The sequence below is a fragment of the Notamacropus eugenii genome, chromosome 1, assembly GCF_028372415.1.
Source record: "Notamacropus eugenii isolate mMacEug1 chromosome 1, mMacEug1.pri_v2, whole genome shotgun sequence".
In the NCBI taxonomy this organism is placed as follows: domain Eukaryota; kingdom Metazoa; phylum Chordata; class Mammalia; order Diprotodontia; family Macropodidae; genus Notamacropus; species Notamacropus eugenii.
The window spans coordinates 717,762,685-717,784,948 of NC_092872.1; the positions used below are offsets into that span (position 1 = coordinate 717,762,685).

At 42.3% G+C, this 22,264-nt stretch overlaps 1 protein-coding gene across 8 annotated transcripts; it reads left to right on the plus strand.

Annotated features, from left to right (window-relative positions):
* Nucleotides 1-1,751: 1,751 nt before the first annotated feature.
* IL1F10 (interleukin 1 family member 10) lies at nucleotides 1,752-14,170 on the plus strand. Of its 8 annotated transcripts, none has more exons than XM_072636777.1 (5): nucleotides 1,752-2,092; nucleotides 9,034-9,100; nucleotides 11,446-11,540; nucleotides 13,004-13,131; nucleotides 13,545-14,170. In XM_072636777.1, the coding sequence occupies exons 2-5, from the start codon at nucleotides 9,069-9,071 to the stop codon at nucleotides 13,755-13,757; spliced, it is 468 nt and encodes a 155-aa protein (XP_072492878.1). In that variant the 5' UTR covers nucleotides 1,752-2,092; nucleotides 9,034-9,068; the 3' UTR covers nucleotides 13,758-14,170. The 8 variants fall into 8 exon arrangements, with proteins under 8 accessions (XP_072492878.1, XP_072492879.1, XP_072492881.1 ...); XM_072636778.1 differs by having other exon boundaries at nucleotides 1,752-2,080; XM_072636780.1 differs by having other exon boundaries at nucleotides 1,752-2,080; nucleotides 9,037-9,100.
* The last annotated feature ends 8,094 nt before the right edge of the window (nucleotides 14,171-22,264 follow it).

The window sequence follows — 22,264 nt, forward strand, 5'->3', positions numbered from 1 at the left end:
GGGAGACATTGGCACAGGACTGCTCACCATGATGTGCTCACATCAGAAAGGGTGCTGTGCTCTGTGAGCAAAACAGAATTGAGACAGCACAAAGTAAACATAAAATGTACAAATTTGGAGTATTCACTCCAAATATTCACATGGACTATCTGTGCCCAACCTGTGGTAGAGTGTTCTGAGCTCATATTGGTGTGATCAGTCACGGTTGGACACACTGAAACTTCACTTTATAATGGTGATGTCATTTTGGTCCTCTTTGAAAATGAAGGACAACAACCAACCAGGAGTGGAACTCTTCATGAGTCTCTCACCAATGTGTTTGGGCATGCTCTCAACCCCACCTTATCCCCACACCCTTCATGGTGTCCACTTGGAAGTCTTGCATCTCTAAATTCTAACTGTTCTGTTTGAGGGGACAATTTTATAGCAGTCTCATCACTTTCAGTTCTGGGTATCTGGGTCAGTCAGTCAAGCATCAAACATTTATTAAGTACTTACTTTGCCTGGTACTGTGCTAGGTATTGGGGAGGCAAAGATAAGGGGATAGAGCATTGGGTCTGGAGTCAAGAAGATCTGAGTTCAAGTCTAGCCTCAGACGTTTACTAGCTCTGTAACCCTGGAAAAGTGATTTAAGCTCTGTCTGTCTCAGATTCCACAACTGCAAAATGGGGATAATAGTAGACTCTTCCTCCAAGAGTAGTTTGAATGATTAAATGATATAATATTTGTAAAGTATTTAGCACAATGTCTGGCACATAGTGGGTGCGATATAAAATGTTAGCTGTTTCTCATCCCTGATCTAAGTGGAAACCAGGAGAAAGTGGAAAACAAAAGCAGGTGTGTCTAGGTAGGTCTTAGACAACGAACATTTATTAAATACCAACTATATTTCAGGCACAAAGCTAGACTTAGTGACAAATAAGACACAGAATCAGAGTAACTCAAAGTTGTGAGGGACCAAAGAAACCAACTTCTCTGGAAGGAGAATCTCTCCTTTGAGGTCACTAAGACATGGTAGATTAGTGCGGTATTGTTAAACTCAAATAGAAATGAATCCATGCTAGCAGCATGTTGACTCTAAAAACCACAAATTGACATTATCTACTTTTTACTGTATTTTTATTCGTTTTGTTCATCTCCCAATGACATTTTAATCTGCCTCAGGACTTACTCAGATTTTGCTGGCAGCATGTAGCTGGCAGCAGTGAGTGTGACACCTCCAGCCCAGTCTAACCTGTTCTAAGCCAAGCATCACTTGGTTCTTTCCAGCATCATGAACAAAGGCTCATCCAGCCTTTGCTTGAAGTTTCTTAGCTAGGCAGAGCCCATTTCTTCTTCAAGTTATCCATTTCTTTTTAAGATAGCTTTAATTGTTAGGAAATTACTTCTTACCTGTCCCTATACCTTCCACCCACTGCTCATACTGTAAGACTTTATATACATCCCGATTAAGTTTCATCTTATTTAATTTGACCCAACATTCTAGCCCTTTGATCTTTTGGAATCCTGACCCAGTCATTAAATTGTAAACTATCTGTTTTAGTTTTAATAATCTGTCCATACCCTCAAGGAGTATACAGCCTCAGAGGGGAGCAAAGACATATAAAGAGAAATATAATGCCAATTAATATACACTGAGTTTAAAAGAGGAGTACAAAGTGCCTTAGATTAGATGAAGGAAAGATTACTTCCAACAGAATAAATACATTTTAGGAAATTCCATGGTTTTCCTCACATGAGGGCCATGACAACTTTCTACCCCATTCTAACTTGAGCAGAGGGCCTATCCTATACAATCTTCATAGAAAATTCACTCCTGATTTATATGATAAGAGGGTGGCCTTACTGGTTTTGCTGCTTCTGCCTACGCATCTGGTCTTACAAATGGAAAGCAATATTGGGTCCTCCACCCACTATCTGTCAGCATCACCATTTCTAGTCCTAACATGTTTGTTATTTGAAAGATGACAGGTGGAGACACCAAGAAGTCTATCTGTCTAGAACTCTAGCTACTGCAGCAAAGGTGAAGCAGGACAGTGGATGCCAAAGTGCTGGTCAGTGCTGAGGTCTGGATCAGCTGGTGAGAGAAGAGGTGGAGTTTTATTTTTCCTTTCTCTCTTTTAAATCTTTGTTACAAGGAATGGTTTTCTTGACTGGGAGGGGTGAGGGATGGCTTGGGAGACAGGGAAGAGTGAGAGAGGCAAGGAGGAATGAAGGATATCTTTTTAAGCAAGGGCAATATAAAAACTAAAGATAAAATAAGATTAAAAGGGGAGGATATACTTAAAGGCTTCATTTGGGGGAATATTTGTTGAGCCTAAAGTAATAATAGAAGAAGGAAAGGTCATATTTGTGTGCTCACGAGTGTATCTTTTAATTTTGTTTCTCATTTCTATCTCTGGCAAAGGAAGTTCAAGAGTAATCATGGGAGGTGTAGATCCATATTCTGAATAAAATGTAATACCTCATGGTCCTTAGAGAACAGTTAGGCAATGTGGTATAGTGGGGGAACCTTGTAATTGAAATCAAGCGATCTGGTTTCAAATCCTTGCTCTAATACTGAATAGCTGTCTGACCTCAGGCAGGTCACTCTGAACCTCAGTTTCCTTATCTGCAAAATAGAGTATGTGTGTTCTTTTTCGTTCACAAAGTACCTACGGTATATAGAGCATGTGTTGGACAATGGAGAAGATGCGCTTAGATAACACCTGATCCCTACTGTCATGGACCTTGTTGTGTGTTTGTCCTTTGTTCTAGAAGAGAACCATGACATCAAGATGATGATATGACTTGCACTTGACTTTGATTTGAGTGAGGGAGGGCTGTGCAAGGTCACCAACCTCACCTTCTTCTCCTGAGCCATCTGGATCCAATGTCCTGATATTCATCAGGATGACTGGAGATGGCCCAGGATGCAATGGGAGACCTTCGCCCTTTTAGGCTAACATCTTATCACATTCTCACTTTGAGTGAGATCATGGAAAACTCATTGTAAACTCATGGTAAACTCATACAAACTACATAGGAGATAAAAGTAGTCACTTCATAGATTTTTGTTTTTATTTTTGTTTGTTTTGGGTTTTTTTGTGCAAGGAAAATGCTTCATAAACGTTACAGCAGTATACAGTGTTACTATTAACCCTTCCTAATCTAGCCCCTTCCTACCTTTCCAGTCATCTAAAACCTTATTTCACCCTTATTTGCCCTATGATCCAGTGACACTGGCATCTTTGTTTTCTCCACACAAGATCAGCTCTGGGCATTTTTATGACTGCCTCCTTTGCCTTGAATTTTCTCCCTCCTCAACCCTGCCTCCTGGCTTCTTTCAAGTCTCAGCCAAAATCCAAATCCCTGTCCCGCTCTGAGATAGCTCTAATTTATAATGCCTATATCTTGCTTGTGCATAGTTGTTTGCCTGTTGTCTTCCCTATTCAAATGTGTGTTCCTTAAGGGCAGGAACTTTTTAATCTTTGATTGCACCTTCAGTGCTTGTTTAGCACAGTGCCTGGCATGTAGTAAGTTCCTAATAATTGCTTCTTGAGTTGATGTTATCAGAGTTAACATTGTCTTGGAGATGCTTGTAAAAGAAAAGAAAAACAAGCAAGAAAAACCTATACTGGTCATCTTGCAGTTGGAGATTTTCACTTTACAGTGTTTAAAAGAATCAGAGTGTCTTAAAGCTGGAGGGGCCCACAGAGGACATATACTCCAACTTATACCCAAACAGGAATCTTCTACAGCACGTCTCTTAGATCTGTTGTTACTACATTCCCCCTCCCTTTCCCCTGTTTATCCTCCACCACCCCATCTTTCCTTCCACCTCTTGCTCTGAGAACATTGATAACATCAATCAGTATCAGTCTGGGCATTTAATAAGCACCTACTACATGCCAGGCTCTGCGTTAAGTGATGTTACCATCAGAACTGAAAAGGGCATATGATCTACCCTCATAACACCTTTGACTCCCGAGACCCAAGCTCCTATCCCTGGCCACTACTGCCTTCTGTGCATTGTGTCCTCGTATTAGAAGTCAAGTTCCCTGAAGGCAAGGATCGTTTCCCCTTTGTAGTCATATCTCAGTACCCAACGCAGTACTAGATACATGGTAGGTACTTAATGCTTTTCCCTCCATCCATTCATCCATCCATTCATTTGCTGTCCTGTCACTAGACCATGCAGCACTTTTTAGGACTTATGTAAAATGTGCAAATTCTGTGTCTGCCATTGGAATAAGGCTAAATTAAGTGACATCATCACCCATTCCTTGTTTGTGCCCTGGCATCAGCCTGACCTTGAAGCATCCAGAGATTGGTCTGCTCTCTGCTCCACTCACAAATGCTCCCTGTTATTCCTTGACCTCCTCTATCTCAGTCTGTGCAGCTACAAAGGGTAAGGGGAGAGGGTTGGGGATAGAGACAAACTTAGAGACTTTCCGAATGGCTAATGATACCCAAGCCCAAGAGAGGGCACAGGAGTGAGGTTGACTTGGCTGTGCACCAGCCCATATTTGTTTATTTGGCTATTGAAGCTGTTGATGACAACAACCATGGTGGCAGTAGCAACAATGAGTACCTAAATGCTTGGGATCTCAACCCTCCTGGCAAACATTCATTAATGCCCCCATCCCGCTTATTATCCCCAGTGACCCAAAAGAGTTAGGAAACCCTTGTGCCTCTTCTTTTTGTTACCCTTCCTGAATCAATTAAAGGGGAACAACTGGTTTGACCCACATTGACCAGGACCTATAAACACAGGGCAGACACAGGGACAGACAGACGGAGTTTCCAAGCCCCAGGAATTAAGAGCTCTATGTAAGGACCTACAGGTCAGTGATGGTTAAGAAAGTGTGTGTGTGTGTGTGTGTGTGTGTGTGTGTGTGTGTGTGTGTGGTAACCTCTCAATTCTCCTCTTTCTGTTTCTGTTTCTCTATCTCTTTCTTGTTTTTTCTCTCCTTTCTCTCCCTTTTCTCTCTTTTCTCTATTTTTCTATCAATTTTCTCTCCTATCTTTTCTCTCTTCTTTCATTTCTGTCTCCTATTTCTCTTCTCTTACCCTATTCACTCTCTCCTCTAAGCCTTCTACTCCCTTCTGACTTCTTTCTCCTTCCTACCCTTTTCCCCTTCCTTTATATTTTCCACTCTCCTACTCTATGTCTCTGTTTTCCTCCCTCTGTCTCTCTCTCCTCTCTTAGTTTTCCTCCCTTCTCTATTTCCTGCTGTCTCTTTCCCTCCCTCCTCTTTCTCTACATCTCCTTCTCTTTCTTCCTTCTTTTCTCATTCTCTCACCCTCCTACATACTTTGTCTCTCTTCCTCCTTCTTTCCTTCCTTCTCTCCATCTCTCCCCCCTCTATCTATCTTCCTCTCTGTCTGTCTGTCTCTTTGTCTCTGTCTCTCCCTCACTCCAATTCCTTAATACCTATGCCCATTTTCTTCTCTTCCTCATTTTCTGCAGGTAAATTTTTGAACTCTCAAAAGAATTGCATTAAAGATGTAATCAAGTTGGAGAAAGGTTTAGGAGAGAGTGAGAACAGGTCAGAAACCAGTTCAAGTCAGGGTCAATATTTATGAAGCCCTTCTCATGGGAGTCAACAGAGCACAACTTTTGACAGATCCAACAGAGGTAGAAAGCGTTTGAGTAATGGGCATGGATTGTATGTTTTTGTCTAAGAGTGATAGTAGCAAAATTAGAGGTGGCTCATCTCCAGACTGGCAACAGAGTGAAGCATTTTTAGACCAAAACTCAGAAGGTCTCAAAGACCTTCTACTAAATTGCAGATGAAGCCCAGGAGTGCCCCACAATGACAAAATTATGGATCTGTGATGTATTTGTAGTATAGGAAGATAAATGTAGTAAAAGATATTGTTTAGGGTTCTATGGCTGCCATGGAAATAGAGGAGAAAGAATGTGTCTGAAAGATACTTTGAATGACAAATCAACAAGGCTTTGATGAAAGCTTAGATGGCAGATACAAAGACAAAGAAAGAGTCAAAGATGATGCCTATGGTTTGAATTCTGTTGACTGGGGAGAACAGTATGACCAGTGAATGAAACAGTACTGGTTTGGTGGAATGAGCAGTCACTCTGAGGTGGAAGAACCTAGGTTCAAGTGCTTCTTCTGACAATTATAATCAGTGAGACTGGGCAATTCACTAGACTTCCCTGGGATTTGGTTTCCTAATCTGTAAAATGAGAGAAGCTGGACTCAGATTGCTTCCAGCTTTTGATTTATGCTCTTAGGAATTAGATGTTGCAGTGGAAAGAGTGCTGGGCCTCTGGCATCTCTTGGCATCTGGAGCCAAGATGACCTGAGTTCAAATCCAGCTTCAGAAACTTATTAGCTGTGTGACCCTAGGTAAGTCACTCAACCTCTATTTGCCTCAGCTTCTTTAGCTGTAAAATAGAATCATAACAGCACCTACCTACCAAGATTATTGAAGAATCAAATATATAATACTTTCAAGCTTCTTAGTAACATGTTTGGCACATAGTAAGCAATCAAGAAATGCTTATTCCCTTTCTCTCCCTAAAAAAATGAGGAAATTGGGACAAATAGTTAATTTTAGGGGGAAATAATGGGCTTGATTTCAGGACATGTTAAGTTGTAGGTGTTGGCAGGAGCCCCAAAGGGAGATTTCTGGTAGGTAGATGAGTAAGAAGTCATTAGTGAAAAAATTACAGGGGAAATGATACATGATGAGAAGTGGAAGACACGATCAAACTATTCATGATAAAAATATTAACTACACATTTATATGGCATTTTTACAGCTCACAAAGCACTTTCATAGACTTATCTTATTTTATCCTAACAACAGCACTGTATAGTAAGTAGCCAGAAGCCAGTAAGATATGATTATGACCATTATATAATGAAGACAAGGAAAATGGTGTTTAGTGATTCACCTAAAGTCACACATCTAATAAGAATGTACTTAGGCTGAAAGCGTGGTTTGGTTCTAGAGAAATCTGTCTAATCTGGCTAAGGTCATCAGATGTCCTCCTATAGGAAAGTCATTCCTGGGATGTGACTTCCTGTCACTCCTAAAACATCTCCCAGTGACATGTTTTATACACATAAACACACACACACACACACACACACACAAACACACTAAACCTTCACCTCTTTTTGCTTTCTTTATCTCTTGCTCATGGAGAATCTATTCCAGCCGTCTTTTCTTATACTTCTCCTTTGTAAGGCAATTTTACAAGTTGGGACCATCTTCCTCTTTTGACTGATTGATCCTCCTCTTTCTGGCCATACTCACTAATTTAGCTGGGTCCCCTACTCCCAATACTAACACTGAGTTAAGCAGGTTTTGTGAACACCCAAAGGATTTCTCTAAGGGTAGGGCAGAGTTTTAAGTTATATGGACTGGAAAAAAAGCAGAACAGAAAGAAAATAATGTGTTTGGGGATGAAAAGCAGGATGCTTTTGCAGCTAGGAAAGCTGGATGCTGATCGGGGAGAGTTGTCCACCCTTATAGCATGGTATGATAGTGCTAAGGCTGGAAGGGAGATCAGAGGTCATCTAGCCCAGCCCTCTCATTTTATAGATAAGGAAAATTAAGCCCAAAGAAATGAAATGACTTGCCCAAGATCATACAATTAGGAAAAGTCTTGCCATGGGATTTTCACGACTCTGGAGGAGAGAGTGAGGCTGTTAACTTTGGCAGGTCTGTCTTACTTCAATTCAATTCATGCGCAAGTCAAGACATCACCCTCATGACGTCACTGGGCTTCTTTGAGAATGAAGGATGAACAACATTACAATGGTAAATCAAAGACAGGATTTGAGTCTAGGTCCAGAGACCGTCCTTTATTCATGGCCTTGTGTTGTCCTCTTTGGATTCCTCAAATGTTTGTGCTGAAACTGAGCTAAAGGCCTCCCAGATTTCTTTTATAAAAAGTAGGAAACTGAGGCTTGGAGAGTTGATGTTACTGACCCAAATTTATTTCGAACAGTCAGCTCAATCCTCCTGACTCCCCCAATTTTAAATTCAAAGTCTACTCAAAGCTCTATGCTTCTCTTTCTGAGACTAAATGGAAACTGTATGGATTTTTTTTCTTTATAAACCTTAGTAGAATTAATAACCACCTCCAGTCATTATATCCCTAGTTCATCTCTTGTAATTTAGCAATTTCAGTCAGATCCCAGTATTTCAGTCTATAAAGAGCAGGATTCTTATCACCCCACTCCTGTCCCTTTCTCCTTCCCCACAACCAGGGGCTAAGGGACAGGCCACCTTCTTCTGGATGATACAAACAGCCAGGACCTGATCACAGGGAAAATGCCTACAGACAGAGAGGAAGAAGACAAGATTCCCAGCTATGCTTCCCACTGTACCACCCCCAACTCCATTCCTGAGCTACATTCTCCAGGAATTTGGAATTTTGAGCTAACTGGGGATGTGGGAGAGAGAGTATCATGTCCAAATTCCTCCCATTACAGGTGAAGAAACTCAGACTGAGAGAAGTAAAGAGATTTTGTCCAAGTTCATAAAGCTAGTATATGACAGAGCAGGGTTAAACAGTAAGAACTCACATTTTTCTAATAATACCTTATAACTTACAAAGGACTTTCCCCCTAATTCTGTAGGGTGGGAGCTACATTCCCATTTTACAAATGAGAAAACTGAGGTTCAGAGAAGTTTCCAGCCTTACCCTGGTTGGGCAATAGATTTGTATTTCAGTTGGCCCTCAAAACATTTTGGACTATCTGCTAAACTGTACTGTGTCTTTTGTAGTGATACCACGACTGAGGAGTAATGTATATTCAGCTTGGAGACATCAGTCAGAGTCAGATTGTGAAGGGCTTTACTTGTTAAAATTTGCATTTTTCCTTAAAAGCAATCCATTTGCTGATTTCCAGGAACTACTGACATGGAATACATGTTCATTAATCCTTCACCCCTGCCAGTTGATCTCAGTGTGAGCAGGACCTAGAAATCATAATATGAAGATTGTCAGGTCCACAGGCTTCCTGATGTCTTCTTTTCCTAACCAAAGAACACTCTTCCTTCCCTTTCTCAGCAGGGCTCAGGTGCACTCCACCTTAGATTGCAGAGATGTGTTCCCTCCCCATGGCCCGATACTTTGTGTAAGTATTTCCCATTTCTGGCAGGAGTCCTCTGATGATTCCTCAGCCTTCGTTAGCCTACTGAAAAGGAGATATAGGGGGCACAAGAGAGCTGACCTAATATATTTGAAAGCTTCCACATATAAAAGGGATTAGATTCATTCCATCTGCTACAAATGAAGTAGCAGAAACTTCAGGAAGGAAAATTTAGGCTTCAGTGTCTGAGAGCCACCCCAAGTAGAATGGACTGCTTTCAGAGGCAGGGGTTTCTCCCTCCCTGGAGGGCTGCAGGCATAGGCTGGATGACCCCTTTGTCCTGTATCTCGCAGCAGACGTTCCTTTCCTGGGTATGAGGGATTGGATGGCCATTTAACTCTCAGATTCTGGAATAACAAAAGAAGCCCAAGACAGAGCTCAGTGCTGGTTCATAAGGGAACAAAAGCCTCTCAAGTCAGCTGACTCTATGGATGAGTCACACAATAAGATCTCTACCCAAGGTGGAAAATTCTAAAGGGACAGGTTCCAATATTCCAAGTCCTGATATAGGGCTTTGACCCAAATTGGGTAGATGAAACTGGCTTTAGCACACCTAAGTGTTAGCCAGGGCCATACCTGCTTAGAGTAACATTGTTGGGCAATGGCTAGCATGGCATGAGCACCTTCAGAATGAGGAGTTCCAAAATTCCTTAAGTTTCAAGAATCCTTATGATTCATACAAAGGGAAACCAGCCCGGTGGCCCCAGGTAATTGTAGCATTACTTTGATGATGTTCACAACCCTGTTTCCTTTCCTCCTCTCCTCCAAAGCCCAACATTTCTTTTAAGCCTATCATTATAACACAATGATGGCCATGAATGATGAGCCAGCTCAAGTGATTTCTTTTCAGTTACAGGAAACCACTTGATCAAGCCAAACTGTGACAGCCATGGTCTTGTCCTATGTGAAAACACCTCATCCTCATTAGTGGAGAACTTGGGAACAGGCTAGGAAAAAACTGAGTCTCACCGATCAGGGGATGATCAAACCAGTCCAAATTCTCATCACCTCTGCAGTGAGTGAATTTCTACCCTGGAGTGGTTCTAAATTTGTTCACAGATTGATGAGGAGGGGAGAAATTTGGCAGAAAATTCAGTCCCCATGATCATTTCATAAAAATGTCTACATTAAGAGAAGCAGACTTGGAGGAACAGGGAGGTAATAATCCTGTTGTACTCTGTAGCTCAACAATTGATCATTAGGTTGGTCCTGGATAGTATATTTTAGAATGAGTATGGAAAGGGTGAAAACCTCACTTAGGAGATCTGTATAGTAAAAGGGAAGCTAGGTGATGCAGTGCATAGAAGGTTGGAACTGGAGTCAGGAAGACCTGAGTTCAAATCCAGACTCAGACACTTAATAACTATGCAACCCCAGGAAAGTCATTTTACCTGTTTGCCTCAGTTTCCTGATCTGTAAAATAAGGGATGATAACAATAGCAACTACCTCCCAGGGTTGCTGTGAGGGTTATTATTTGTAAAGTGCTTTGCAATGCTTAAAGCTCTGTATAAATTCCAGCTGTTAGCATTAAGAAAGGGCTCTGAGTTCTTAACATGGGAGGGTCATTTGAAGGAACTGGGGATATTTAACTTGGAGAAGTGAAGCCAATTTGGTCCTGACATTAGCAAAAGCTTCCTAACAATTGTTTAGTCAATTAGTTGTGTCTGACTCTTCTTGGCAAAGATACTAGAGTGGTTTGCCATTTCCTCCTCAAGCTCATTTTACAGCTGAGGAAACTGAGGCAAGCAGGGTTAAATGACTTGCCCAGAATCACACAGTTAGTAAGTGTCTGAGGACATAGTTGAACTCAGGTCTTCCTGACTCTAAGATCAGTGCTCTACTCAACTTCGCCACTTAGCTGTCCTCCCAACAATTAGAGACATTCAAAAGTAGAGTGTGATGCCTCTCAGAGTACTGGGTTCTCCCTCATTGGAGGTACTAGAGCAGAGACTGGAGGACCAATTGTTGGGTTCGTTATAAAGAGGATTCCTTTTTTAGTGGGGGTTGAATTAGATAGATTCCTTCATCTACAAAATAAATGAGTTGGACTGGATAGCTGCTGAGGTCCCTCCCAACTCTAGACCTCTCCTTCCCATTGTACAGATGGAAAAACTGAGGCACTGGGGAAGTCAAGTGATTTGTCCTTGGTCACATGTTGAGTCAGAACATAAACTCCTATTTCCCAGTCCCAGGTTCTCCCTAATTCATTATGAGATTTCCTTTAGTATATAGGGAAAAGAAGAGGCTGACAGGCTTTGGGGTGGTATAGTGTGTAATTGTGGGTGAGTAGGAGTAGTGGTGAGATTTGGTGCCTAATGCTAATCTGAAGATCTTTCAGAATCAAGGATGCTGAGCAGAAGCCTTTATACTTGAAGAATGACCAACTCCTAGTGGGAGATCCAAACTCAGAACTTCGTGGTGCAGGTGAGCAGCTCCCAGGTATTTTAGGGCACCCACCTGGACTCTCCCTTTCTTCTTCCCACCCAATTGGTGCCAGAGTTGGGTCCCAATGGCCAACATGGTCCTTTACAGGTGCAACAGCAGCTTTGAGGGACTATGATGATGTGGATGAAAAATATCGTATTCTTTGTTTGGGGCACAAATCTACTTGAGACAATTGTGTTAATTAAATATTAATTACTTAATCATTAAATTATTCTAACTCCAAAGGGACAGAGCAACACAGACATGGAGAAATACAAACATTGACAGACAGATAGACAGGCAGAGAAACAGACAGACAGAGGCAGAGAAAGACCAACACAGATGCAGACACAAAGATAGATGCTAACAGAGACAAAAGGGGAGAGAAAAAAGAAGTGAGAGGGACAGAGGGAGAAAGACTGAGAAAGAAGGGAGGGAGGAAGAGAGAAAGACAGATGCAAAAGGACAGAGTTTTCCCAAGTCTTTGAAATTCCCTCTGATGCAAACAGTTTTGGATCAGATGGAAAATTTCCCCAAACAAAACAATTACAAAATTCAAGTGAAAATTTAAGTAACTACTTTTGATTCATCCAATAGAATAATCACTTAAAATACCAGGGACTACTGGAGAATAATTTCCCCAAAACATCCAGTCCAGAGAAGTGTGGAGATAAAGTAATGTTCTTAATTAAAGCGCTCTAGCTTTAAATCTGGTTACTCCCCCAGTCCGGGGCAGGTAGGTGGTACAATGAGTTCAAATCCAGCCTCAGACATTTACGAGCTGTGTGACCCCTGGCAAACCACTTAACAAGTTTGCCTGAGTTTCCTCATCTGTAAAATGAGCTGGAGAAGGAAATGCAAACTCCTCCGGTATCTTTGCCAAGGAAACTCCAAATGGAATGAATACCACCCCCCAATCCATCTTCCTTCCTACACTTAATGGGAAACATGACCCAGTTTTTCTCTTAGAAATTGATAAAAAGGTTTCCCAGCAGAACATTGCTTTGGAATTGATAGCCAAAGACAGAGTAATAAGAATTTCTCCCCCCACTTAGAAAAAGGATTTCAGACCAGCAGATTTTCCTAATATTCTTTTGTAAGATATAGCCTAAAGAGGGAATGGTGAGTGAGGAGTTCAGAATACTCCCACAACTAGCTTTGCAGGACAGTAGCTAATAACCCCAGGAGGGTCCACCTGACCCGTCAGGTTGGGATGAACAAAGACATCTATGTCCCAGTCAAGAACACAAAGCTTGGCAAACAACATCCCAATCTTTCTACCTTTAAGGGGCCAGGAAAGCAAAGGTTAACTCTAAGGCTCAAGCTCCCCACACCGACTTGTGAGGCAGATCCCAGGAAATGGTCTTGTGTCTGAGGGATGAGCCACATCTGCCTAGATTCTTGACTTTTCTTGTTGATCCTTTTAGGATCAATTTCCAAGTTTATTTTTGCTTCTCTCCTAGAGAAGGTCTGCGTGCTTCCCAACAGATCCCTTGATCGAACCAAGTTCCCCATCATTATGGGAAATCAGGATGGAACTCGATGTTTCGCATGTGTGGAATCAAGAGAGGGGCCCTTGCTCCAGCTGGAGGTGAGAATGCTCCAGGCACCCTGCCATGAGTCATCTGGTACTGATTATGAAACTCCTGCCTCCCAGTCCCATTTTCTTCTTTTGATATTATGATACCTCCTTTAGTACAGGGACAAAAGGAGAGGGTGACGAGTTTGGGATAGAGGGCCAGCATCCCTCTATCTTCTGTGCTCCAGTGGGGAAAGAAATGTTGGTACCCTCATTCTCTCCTGCCTCTCTCTCCCCATCTACAAAATAGTTATACTTCTTTATTTAAAAGATAGTCCTCTCCCCTTTCCTAAAGAGCCTCTCCTGTATTTCTTACTCTGAGCCCCAATTCTTCTACTCTCCAGTCCAAAGAGACTTCAGAGGCTAATACTCCTCACTCTACCCCCATAACCTCCCTGTAATCCAGTGTCCCTTGTTCTCCACAGGATGTGAACATCGAGGACCTGTATAAGGGCGGGGAGGAGGCCACCCGTTTCACCTTCTTCAGGATCAGTTCAGGCCCTACCTTCCGGCTAGAGGCAGCTGCCTGGCCAGGGTGGTTCCTTGGGGTTCCAACAGAGCCCGAAGAACCAGTCAGACTCATCAAGGAGAGTGAGCCTTCCCCCAGAACGGAGTTCTTTTTTGAACAGAGTCGGTAGGGATGGGGAGACCAATGGCTTAGAAGCCCCAGCCCCACATCTGGCTTCCAGACCCTGCTCAGTCTCCAGGCAAAATTCCTCTCTGGGCTTTATTGTGTGTCCCTTTATATAATGGGAATGAGTCAGTCCCCTTTGGAAGTTATGAGGGATAATGAGGACAGGGTCGCTTATATCAAACAAGAGGTCCTTGGACAGATGAACCCAACATCTCCATTTAGTCCCATTTTTCTTGACATAAGTTTCCACTCAAATTCAGAGTTTTCTGGACAGACCAAGGTCTTCCATTTCCAGGAAGAGCAGCCTTGGACCCTAGAGCTATGCCCAGTTTACCCAGTACTACTCAGAGTCTCACATTCTGTCCAAATCAAACACTTTTGCCAATCAATCAATGTATTAAAGACCAAGAACTTGTAGAGTGTCTGCTAGTTTGTTGGGCACGAGGATTCCTGCTATGAATGGATTGTATTTACGATGATGGTGAAATATCTAATTGAGTTTAAGTCCTTGCCAGACTCAAGAGGGATTTGCTAGGAGAAACTGGAGGTAGAGAAATATAACTCAGGAGAGAGGGCAAGCTCAAAGAGACAGATTCAAGGGTCACCAACCCAGAGATGATAGTTGAACCTAGGGAAGTAGAGAGGAGTAGAGAGCCAAAGATAGTCTCAGGGAAGGTACACGAGGCAGAAGGACAGAGCAGAAGGAGTCTTTGGGGAGGGAGGAGAACCAGCCAGTGATTCCACATTAGCTTGTCCATCTTTCCCAAGGCCCTACAGTATTCTGCTCTTCCACTATTTATTAAGAAGATGGGGCAGGTGAAGGAAAAGGGGCTCAGCCCAGGTCATGAAGCCCATCAGTTATAGAGCTTAGTGAAGGATCAGGATGTTTGTTTTCATCATTATTGTTTTGGGTCTACACCTGTGACTTCATAAGTATAGGCAACTCAGGACATGAAAACTTCCTTCACTAATGCTGACCAACAACTCAATGGAAAGAGAAGCTAGATGATTTTCTCATGATCATCCTGCCAGTACATCTCAGTTAATAGAATATAAGTTCCCTGAGGGTAAATATTGTTTTATTTTGGTATCCTTAGCACCTAACACAATGTACAGAGTAGGCACTTAATAAATGCTTATAGTTTGATTGATCAGAGAGGCATCCCTCAAACCCAGCTCTTTCTGACTGTCTACCATACCACACTACCTCTCTAGATCAAGACTTAACATAATGGAAAGAGGGAAGCCAGGGGACCTGGGATCAAATCCTACCTCTGACTTTCTTTCTGTATAAACTTGGGCCCTTGTCTGGGCCTGAGTTTTCTCATCTGGAAAAGGAGCAGTTGAGTCTTAATGATCTCTAAGGACTCTTCCTTTAGGATCTAAATCTTTTAATTATGGACATTGATAAGAGGATCTAGTAGAAGATTAGCATTGCCTTTTACATTTTCACACAATCAGTATGTATTGGGCACCTACTGCATACCCACCCCTATGGTAGACAATACTTGGGGCACAAAAGAATTGGGAAGACAGCCCTTGCTTGCTTGAAGCTTATAATTCTGTTGGAGAGAATAGATGGTTGTTGTCCTTAAGTCTTGAAGAGGACCAAAATGACATCACTATGCTAGAGCTGAGTTTCAATATGTTCGACTGTGGCTGATCAGACCAATCCAAGCTTGGAATGCTCTACTACAGGTCAGGCACAAATAGTGCATGTGAACATTTGGAGTGAATACTCTAAATTTTCACATCCTGCATTTCCTTTGAGCTGTTTCAATTCTGCTTGGTTCATAGAGCACAGCACTTTCTTGGATGTGGGCACACCATGCTGAGCAATCCTGTGCCAGTGTCTCCCATGTCACACAATCAATTTTAAGAGAGATGAGAATCCAAAGCACTTTTCTAGAGAGAATTGATAGAGACATCAGGACTAACTAGAAAAGAATTCAAGAGTCACACATAAGTGATTGTGAAGGACAGTGGTGGGAAGGATAAGTAATTCTCTAAGAATTTAAAAAGTTATTAGAATTAGGTTAGAAAGGCTCCATGATGGAAGAAGAAGCACACTGGGATTCATGAGTCAATCTGCAAGTATTTATTAAGGACACAAGATGTGTGGTCAAAGTTACTCCCTCCCTACCTGGAGCTCACAGTCTAATGGGGGAGGCAGCATGGGAACACCTACAGACAATAGGGGGAAGGAAAATGAATTCAGAGGGATTGGGAAAGGCTTCCTACAGAAGAGGAGATTTTTGTTGGAATTTGAAAAGGGCTGAGAAAGTCAGGAGGCTGAGATGAGGGGAGAGAGTTTCAAACATGGGAGACAACCACAGAAAATGACCAGAGTTGGGAGATGGAAGTTCTTGTGGGAGGAACAGCAAAGAGGTTAGTGTTGCTGGATCACAGATATGTGGAGGAGAGTAAGGAAAGACGGGAAGGGACAGATCATGGACTTGAAAATCCAAAAGAAGGCTTTTATATTTGATCCTAGAAGTAATGGGAAGTCACTGAAACTTATTGAATAGAAGGGTGATATGGGCAGATCTGTGCTCAAGGAATATCAATTTGAAAGCTGAGTAGAGGATTGACTGGAACAGGTGAAAACTGCCACCCATTGGTTGCTATTGCATTAATCCAGATGGGAGATGCTAACCTGCACCAGGGTAGTGGTAGTGCCAGAGGAGAAAAGGGATCATGTGGGAAAGATGCTGGTTCTTGGCCTTTGTACTCAGAAAGGACCAACAATGTTATTATTATGTTGGGGACAAGATAAAGTATTTTCAGCTGTGGCTGATCAGAGCAGTATGGGCTCAGAAGGCTCCACCACAGGTTAGGCACAAAGAGTACACATGAACATTGGGAGTACAGATGATACAAAGGTAGAAATAACAGGACCAAACAACTGACTGAATATGGGGTGAGAAAGAGTGTGGATATGAGACTTAGGTTAAAAGCCTGGGTGATTGGAGGATTATGATACCCTTGATAGGAACAAGAAAATTAAGAAATGGGGATGGTTGTGGGAGGAAAGATAAAGGTTTCATTTTGGACATGTTGAGTTTAAGATGTAAGAGAGAAATCTCTTTTCTCTATTAGATGAGGGGCCATGTCCTCTCAAGCGCTGGGTACTTTTCCTATAACTGTCTTTATTCTTAGCTGACAGAACTCACAATCCTCAGCGCTATCTCCTGCGTCAGTTTATACCTTGCAAAATGTCTTTGAGGGTATTGCTGTTCAATCATTTCCAACTCTTTATGACCCTACTTAGGGTTTTTTTTTTGGCAAAGATATTGGAATGATTTGCCATTTCCTTCTCCAACTCATTTTACAGATGAGGAAACTGAGATAAGTAGGGTTAAGTGATTAAGTCCAGGGTCACATAGCTAGTAAGTATCTAAGGCTAGATTTGAATTCAGATGAGCCTTCCTTATTCCAGACCCAGCACTCTATCCTCTGTGCCATTTAACTACCCCTACAGATGCTGCCCACTAATTCCATCAAGTTTGATCAGAGTTAAGGGGTTAAGAAAGCCCTCGTTTACATTTTATTTAAGACTAGAATACCTCATTGTCTCTATTACCACAATCTCATCAGTTGAACTGGAGGGGGATAAATTTATTGAGGATGTTCAGCTCATCCATCTCCCAGTATATGTTAAATGGGAGGATTAGACTAGATGACCTGCAGTGTCCCTTCCAGCTTTACATTTAGGATACTAGGATCCCACATTTCCTTCTTCCTTCAATTTCTGGAACTCACTGAAGTCTAGTTTTCTCCTGAAGATGGCATGTCTCTTGGTACCCATTCCAAAGTTGGCTACTCTTTCTTACATACCCCCTGACTCACATAAGGCCAGGAGAAGTTCTCATCCTCCTTGTTTCTCGCTACTGTTTTCAGATGGTCCCTTTGCTGCTACCATCTCCAAAATACCTTCTTCAAAATCTGCTCCTGTTTCAGTTTGTCCACATCTCTGTAGTTGCCATCTATGGTAGGGGTGCCTTACCCTAGATAGTATCAGACAGACAGACAGACAGACAGACAGATAGATAGATAGATAGAGAAAGAGATAGAGAAAGAGATGAATAGATAGAGATAGAGATGATAGATAACTATTTCAGTATAATTAGTTTCCTTTGCACTCCTATGTATTGAAAACCGTGATACTGAAGCTCCATAGACCTCGCCAGACTGTTGCTGAAGGATTCCATGACAGAAAGCAGGCCAAGAGCTCCTGATCCATGGACGTTCAAAGGTTAAATCTCAAGTCTAGACAAAACAAATAGTTTGGCACTTAGCTCATATCTGCCCCTCTCAAATTCTAGTCTCCTTCAGCTGCCTCAAAATCCTTAGTTCCTGTGATCTTTGAAGTTTCCTTCAACCATGCACAGGGATAGTCATGTCTACACCTTCCCTTCCACCCAACCCTACTCACATCAACTTTAACTATACTTTTCACATGTACCAAAATTTCTAGTTAAAGGTTTGATATCAAGATGAGCATGGCCGATGTGGCTCATGGCAGGAGCCTAGCTTGATGAGAACGGAGAAGTTGTATATGAGCTATGAATCTCCAAGTGTGACGAGTGAACCCTTGGGAGTCCTTGAGACATTCAGGGGGTCCGTGATGGCAGAAATATTTTCATAATAATAGTAATATATTTCACTATCTAAAACAGCAAATGCTAATAAATCTAATCCCCCAAACCAAAAACTTTTGTGGAGAGGTCTTCAATAACTTTTCATACTTGAAAGTAGTTGTGGGACAAAAAAATTTGAGAACTAGTGTATTAGAGCATAGTTGAAAAGTCAAGATGGGTTTAGTTGAGGGAAGGGGGAGAAAAGGGAAGGGGAGAGCCTTGAATACCAACCTAAGGAATTTGGACTTGATCCTATAGGCAACAGGGACCCATTAGAGGATGGAAACCATATATTAAGGTAGGCAGGAGGACCTCAAATGAAATGTAGCTTTAGGCCTTTTGAGCTGAGAGGGAAATGTGTACTTTTTAATTTTTCCTAAGAGTAAGAGAATCCTGGATCTCACTTCTGGAAATTGTCTAGGGGTTCAGAATCCTGAGAATTTGACAGGCCTGTCCTGTGGATGCGCAACTTCAGCTCTGAAGGATGAGATAATGAATAGTCAAGATTAGCTGCTCTCTCAAGGTCCCCTCCCTCTCTGACATTCTGAGTCTGGGATTCTAAATCCTCTAAATGAGGCTGCCCATTTTTACTCTTTCCCTCCTCATCCTGTTCTTTCCCTTCCTTCTTTCCCTGCAGAATCTGGATTCAGAGACCTACAGCCTCTCCTAGAGCCAGCAGCCTGCACTGCTAACTTTGGGCTGCAGGTGGGGATAGAGACTACCTTGAATGAGGTTTTTACCTTCTCCCTTTTGGAAAGTGGAGTCACACTCACATGCATGTGTGTGTGTGCGTGTGTGTGTAATCTCTTTCATTGGTCACACTCAGGGAAGGCTCAGGGGACTCTGTGGGCTTTTCCTTCTAAGACCCTTCTCCCCATAACCAACCCTAAACTCCTGGATGCCTCTGAGGCAAATCAGAAGCCATAAATTGTCTAGATTTCATCAAAGACCTTATTCTTACACAGGATGAGTAAAATACTCCACCCTCTTCTTAACCACCTTCACTCATCTCTTTTCTTTGACCATGGGATGCTGGTCTGTGGGAGATTGGAGTTTTGTGAGAGCAAGGCTGTAAGATGGAAGGTGCACTGTTATCAGAGGAACTGCATTCATTCCCTGACTCTGATGCCTACTACCTATGACCTTCAGCAAGTCACTTCATGTCCCTCAGTTTCCTCATCTGTAAAAATGAAGGTGCATGGCTAGATGACCTTTAAGGACTTTCTCAGATTTGGGTCTATGATCCTTTGAGACTCCCAAGACTAGGGATATATCAGCAGGCTCATTATTTCCAGCATTCTCTGCCTTCCAATGAGGCGATGCCTAAACCATTTCAGACAGAACGGATGAACCTTTTCTCTCATATTCTCAGAGAGAAATGATACTTCTGAGGGTGAGACCTAGAAAAATCCCAGGATTTCTTCATCTTCTCCAGCTCATACTGGAAGAATTACTCCTAAGCTGCCCATGATGCTCAACCCAAATTCCCCAGAACATACTCTCCTCATGCTTCCTGGTCATACCCATCTTTCCTAGGACGCTTACACAATCTTCCTGGATACAATATCATCTAGTCTTCTTCAAGTCATGGTCACTATGTATGCCCTTGGACCCTCAGGCATGTTTGATCTTTCCTCCTTCATCCCACTGGAGGCAGGGAGGTGACTCAATGGATACAGCAATGGTCCTGGAGTCAGGAAGACCTGAGCTCCAGTCTGACCTCAGACTCTTACTAGTTGTGTGAATATGGGCAAGTCACTTAAACTCTATTTGGCTTAATCCACTGGAGAAGGAAATTACACCCACTCCAGTATCTTTGCTGAGAAAGCCACATACAGGGTCATGAGAGTCTCTTGTCTACTGACATCAGCTCAAGTCCATGTGAGTTCAGGATGCATCCTCCCCACTGTTATCCACCAGCAACCAACCAATGACTCCATTCCAGCTAGTCCCTCAGCATAAATTAATTTGTACAAAGGAATGTTTATCTCAAAGCTATAATCAGGACAAAAGAGCAAACATCTCACCTTAGTACTTCAGGGGGCTCTCTCCACAGTCACCTTGTTTCAGAGTAGAAGGGGCTCAGACTGGAGGCTCTTTCTAAAGAACATCTATATGCAGCCTCTTGGCTGAACGAGTTCTTGGGGTCCCACAGGTTGATCCTTGCTCATCAGGGCATCGATACTGGGTTGCTTACAAAACACAGCATGCATTTCACTCCTGAATTCCCAGACTCAGATCCTGTCTCTTAGGTTTACTGCCTCGAAAAAGACACTTGAGCTCAGTTTTCTCATCTGTAAAATGAATGAGAAGTTTGGAGAGGACTTTGAGGTCTCTCTCAGTGTAGGCCAATAGAGGTATCCTAGGGAGCCTGAAGCCAGGGGCAGGCAGCTTCCTCAACATATGGAGACACACGAGGCAAAATGTCTTCCACACGCAGAGAAAGAACTATAGAATTGAATCGCAGAATGAAGCAGCCTATTTTCTCTTGTGTTATGTTTTACTTTGTTTTCATGGTTTCTCCCATTCATTTTAATTCTTCTAGGCAACATGACTAAGGTGAAAATGTATTTAATAAGAATGTATGTGTAGAACCTATATAAGATTGCACTCCATCTTGGGGAGGGAGGAGGAGGGAAGGTAGGGGAAGGGGGGGAGAAAGTCTAAGATATATGGCAGTGATTGTAGAAAACTGAAAATTAATTAATTTTCAATTAATTAAATAATAGAATTAATTAATTAATTAAAAAAAAAAAAAACGATACAGAGAGACACACTAGGAAGGGAGGGGATAAATACCAAAATGGTGGAAGAAGGAAGGCACATCCAATGCAGTCATACTGTGATAGCCAGATGGCTCAGTGAATAAAGCACTGGTCTTTGAGTCAGAAAGTCCTGAGTTCAACTCAGGCTCAGGCACTTACTAGCTGTGATATCCTGGCCAAGTCATTGAACTTCTCTCAGTCTCAGTTTCCTCATCTACAAAATGGGATGAATAATAGCCCCTACTTCCCAGGACTGTTGTGAGAATAAAATGAATTAGTAAAGCACTTCTCAAACCTTCAGTGCTGTATTATTACTAGTTATTATTGTTATTCTACTATAATATCATAGATAGCATTATTTTTCTTACCCTACTCATTCTGCCAGAAGAAGTCTTCACATGCTTGGGGTAGACATCACTACCTTACTGATGGGTTTGAGACCTTGTCAGCTATTTTCAACCTAGTTTAGCCCATTTGCCAAGACAGTTTTACTAGAGTATGGCTGCTGCACATGCTATGGCTTCTTAGAGCCAGAGGTAAAGGATGGGGGACCACAGTCACTGTGGAGAGCTTGGTCAGGCATCAAAGATGCATCACAGAGCATTGCTGGTCATCCTGACTTCTGTCCTGCCGCTGGACTTCCATGGCTCTGGAAAAGAGAGGGAGGCTGATGGCTTTGTGCTTCACTTAAAATAAATTCACACACAAATCAGGACATCGCCCATGATCTCACTGGTCTGCTTCAAGGATGAACAGAAGCACCAACAGGATCGTTATACTATATATACCATTTGTTGTTGCTCAGTCACATCTAACTCTTCATGAGCCCCTTTGGGGCTTTCTTGGTAAAGATACTGGAGGGGTTTGCCATTTGCTCCTCCAACTTATTTCACAGGTGAGGAAACTGAGGCAAACATGGAGAAGTGGTTTGTCCAGAGTTGCACAGCAAGTGTATGAGGAAGGATTTGAACTCATGAAGTTGAGTCTTTCTGATTCCAGATCCAGTACTCTTTCTACTGCACCACCTCTCTGCCCATGCTATGTTATGCGATACTACAGTAAATTACCATATTGCACCAGAGAGTAGCCCAGTCGTCCGTGAACAA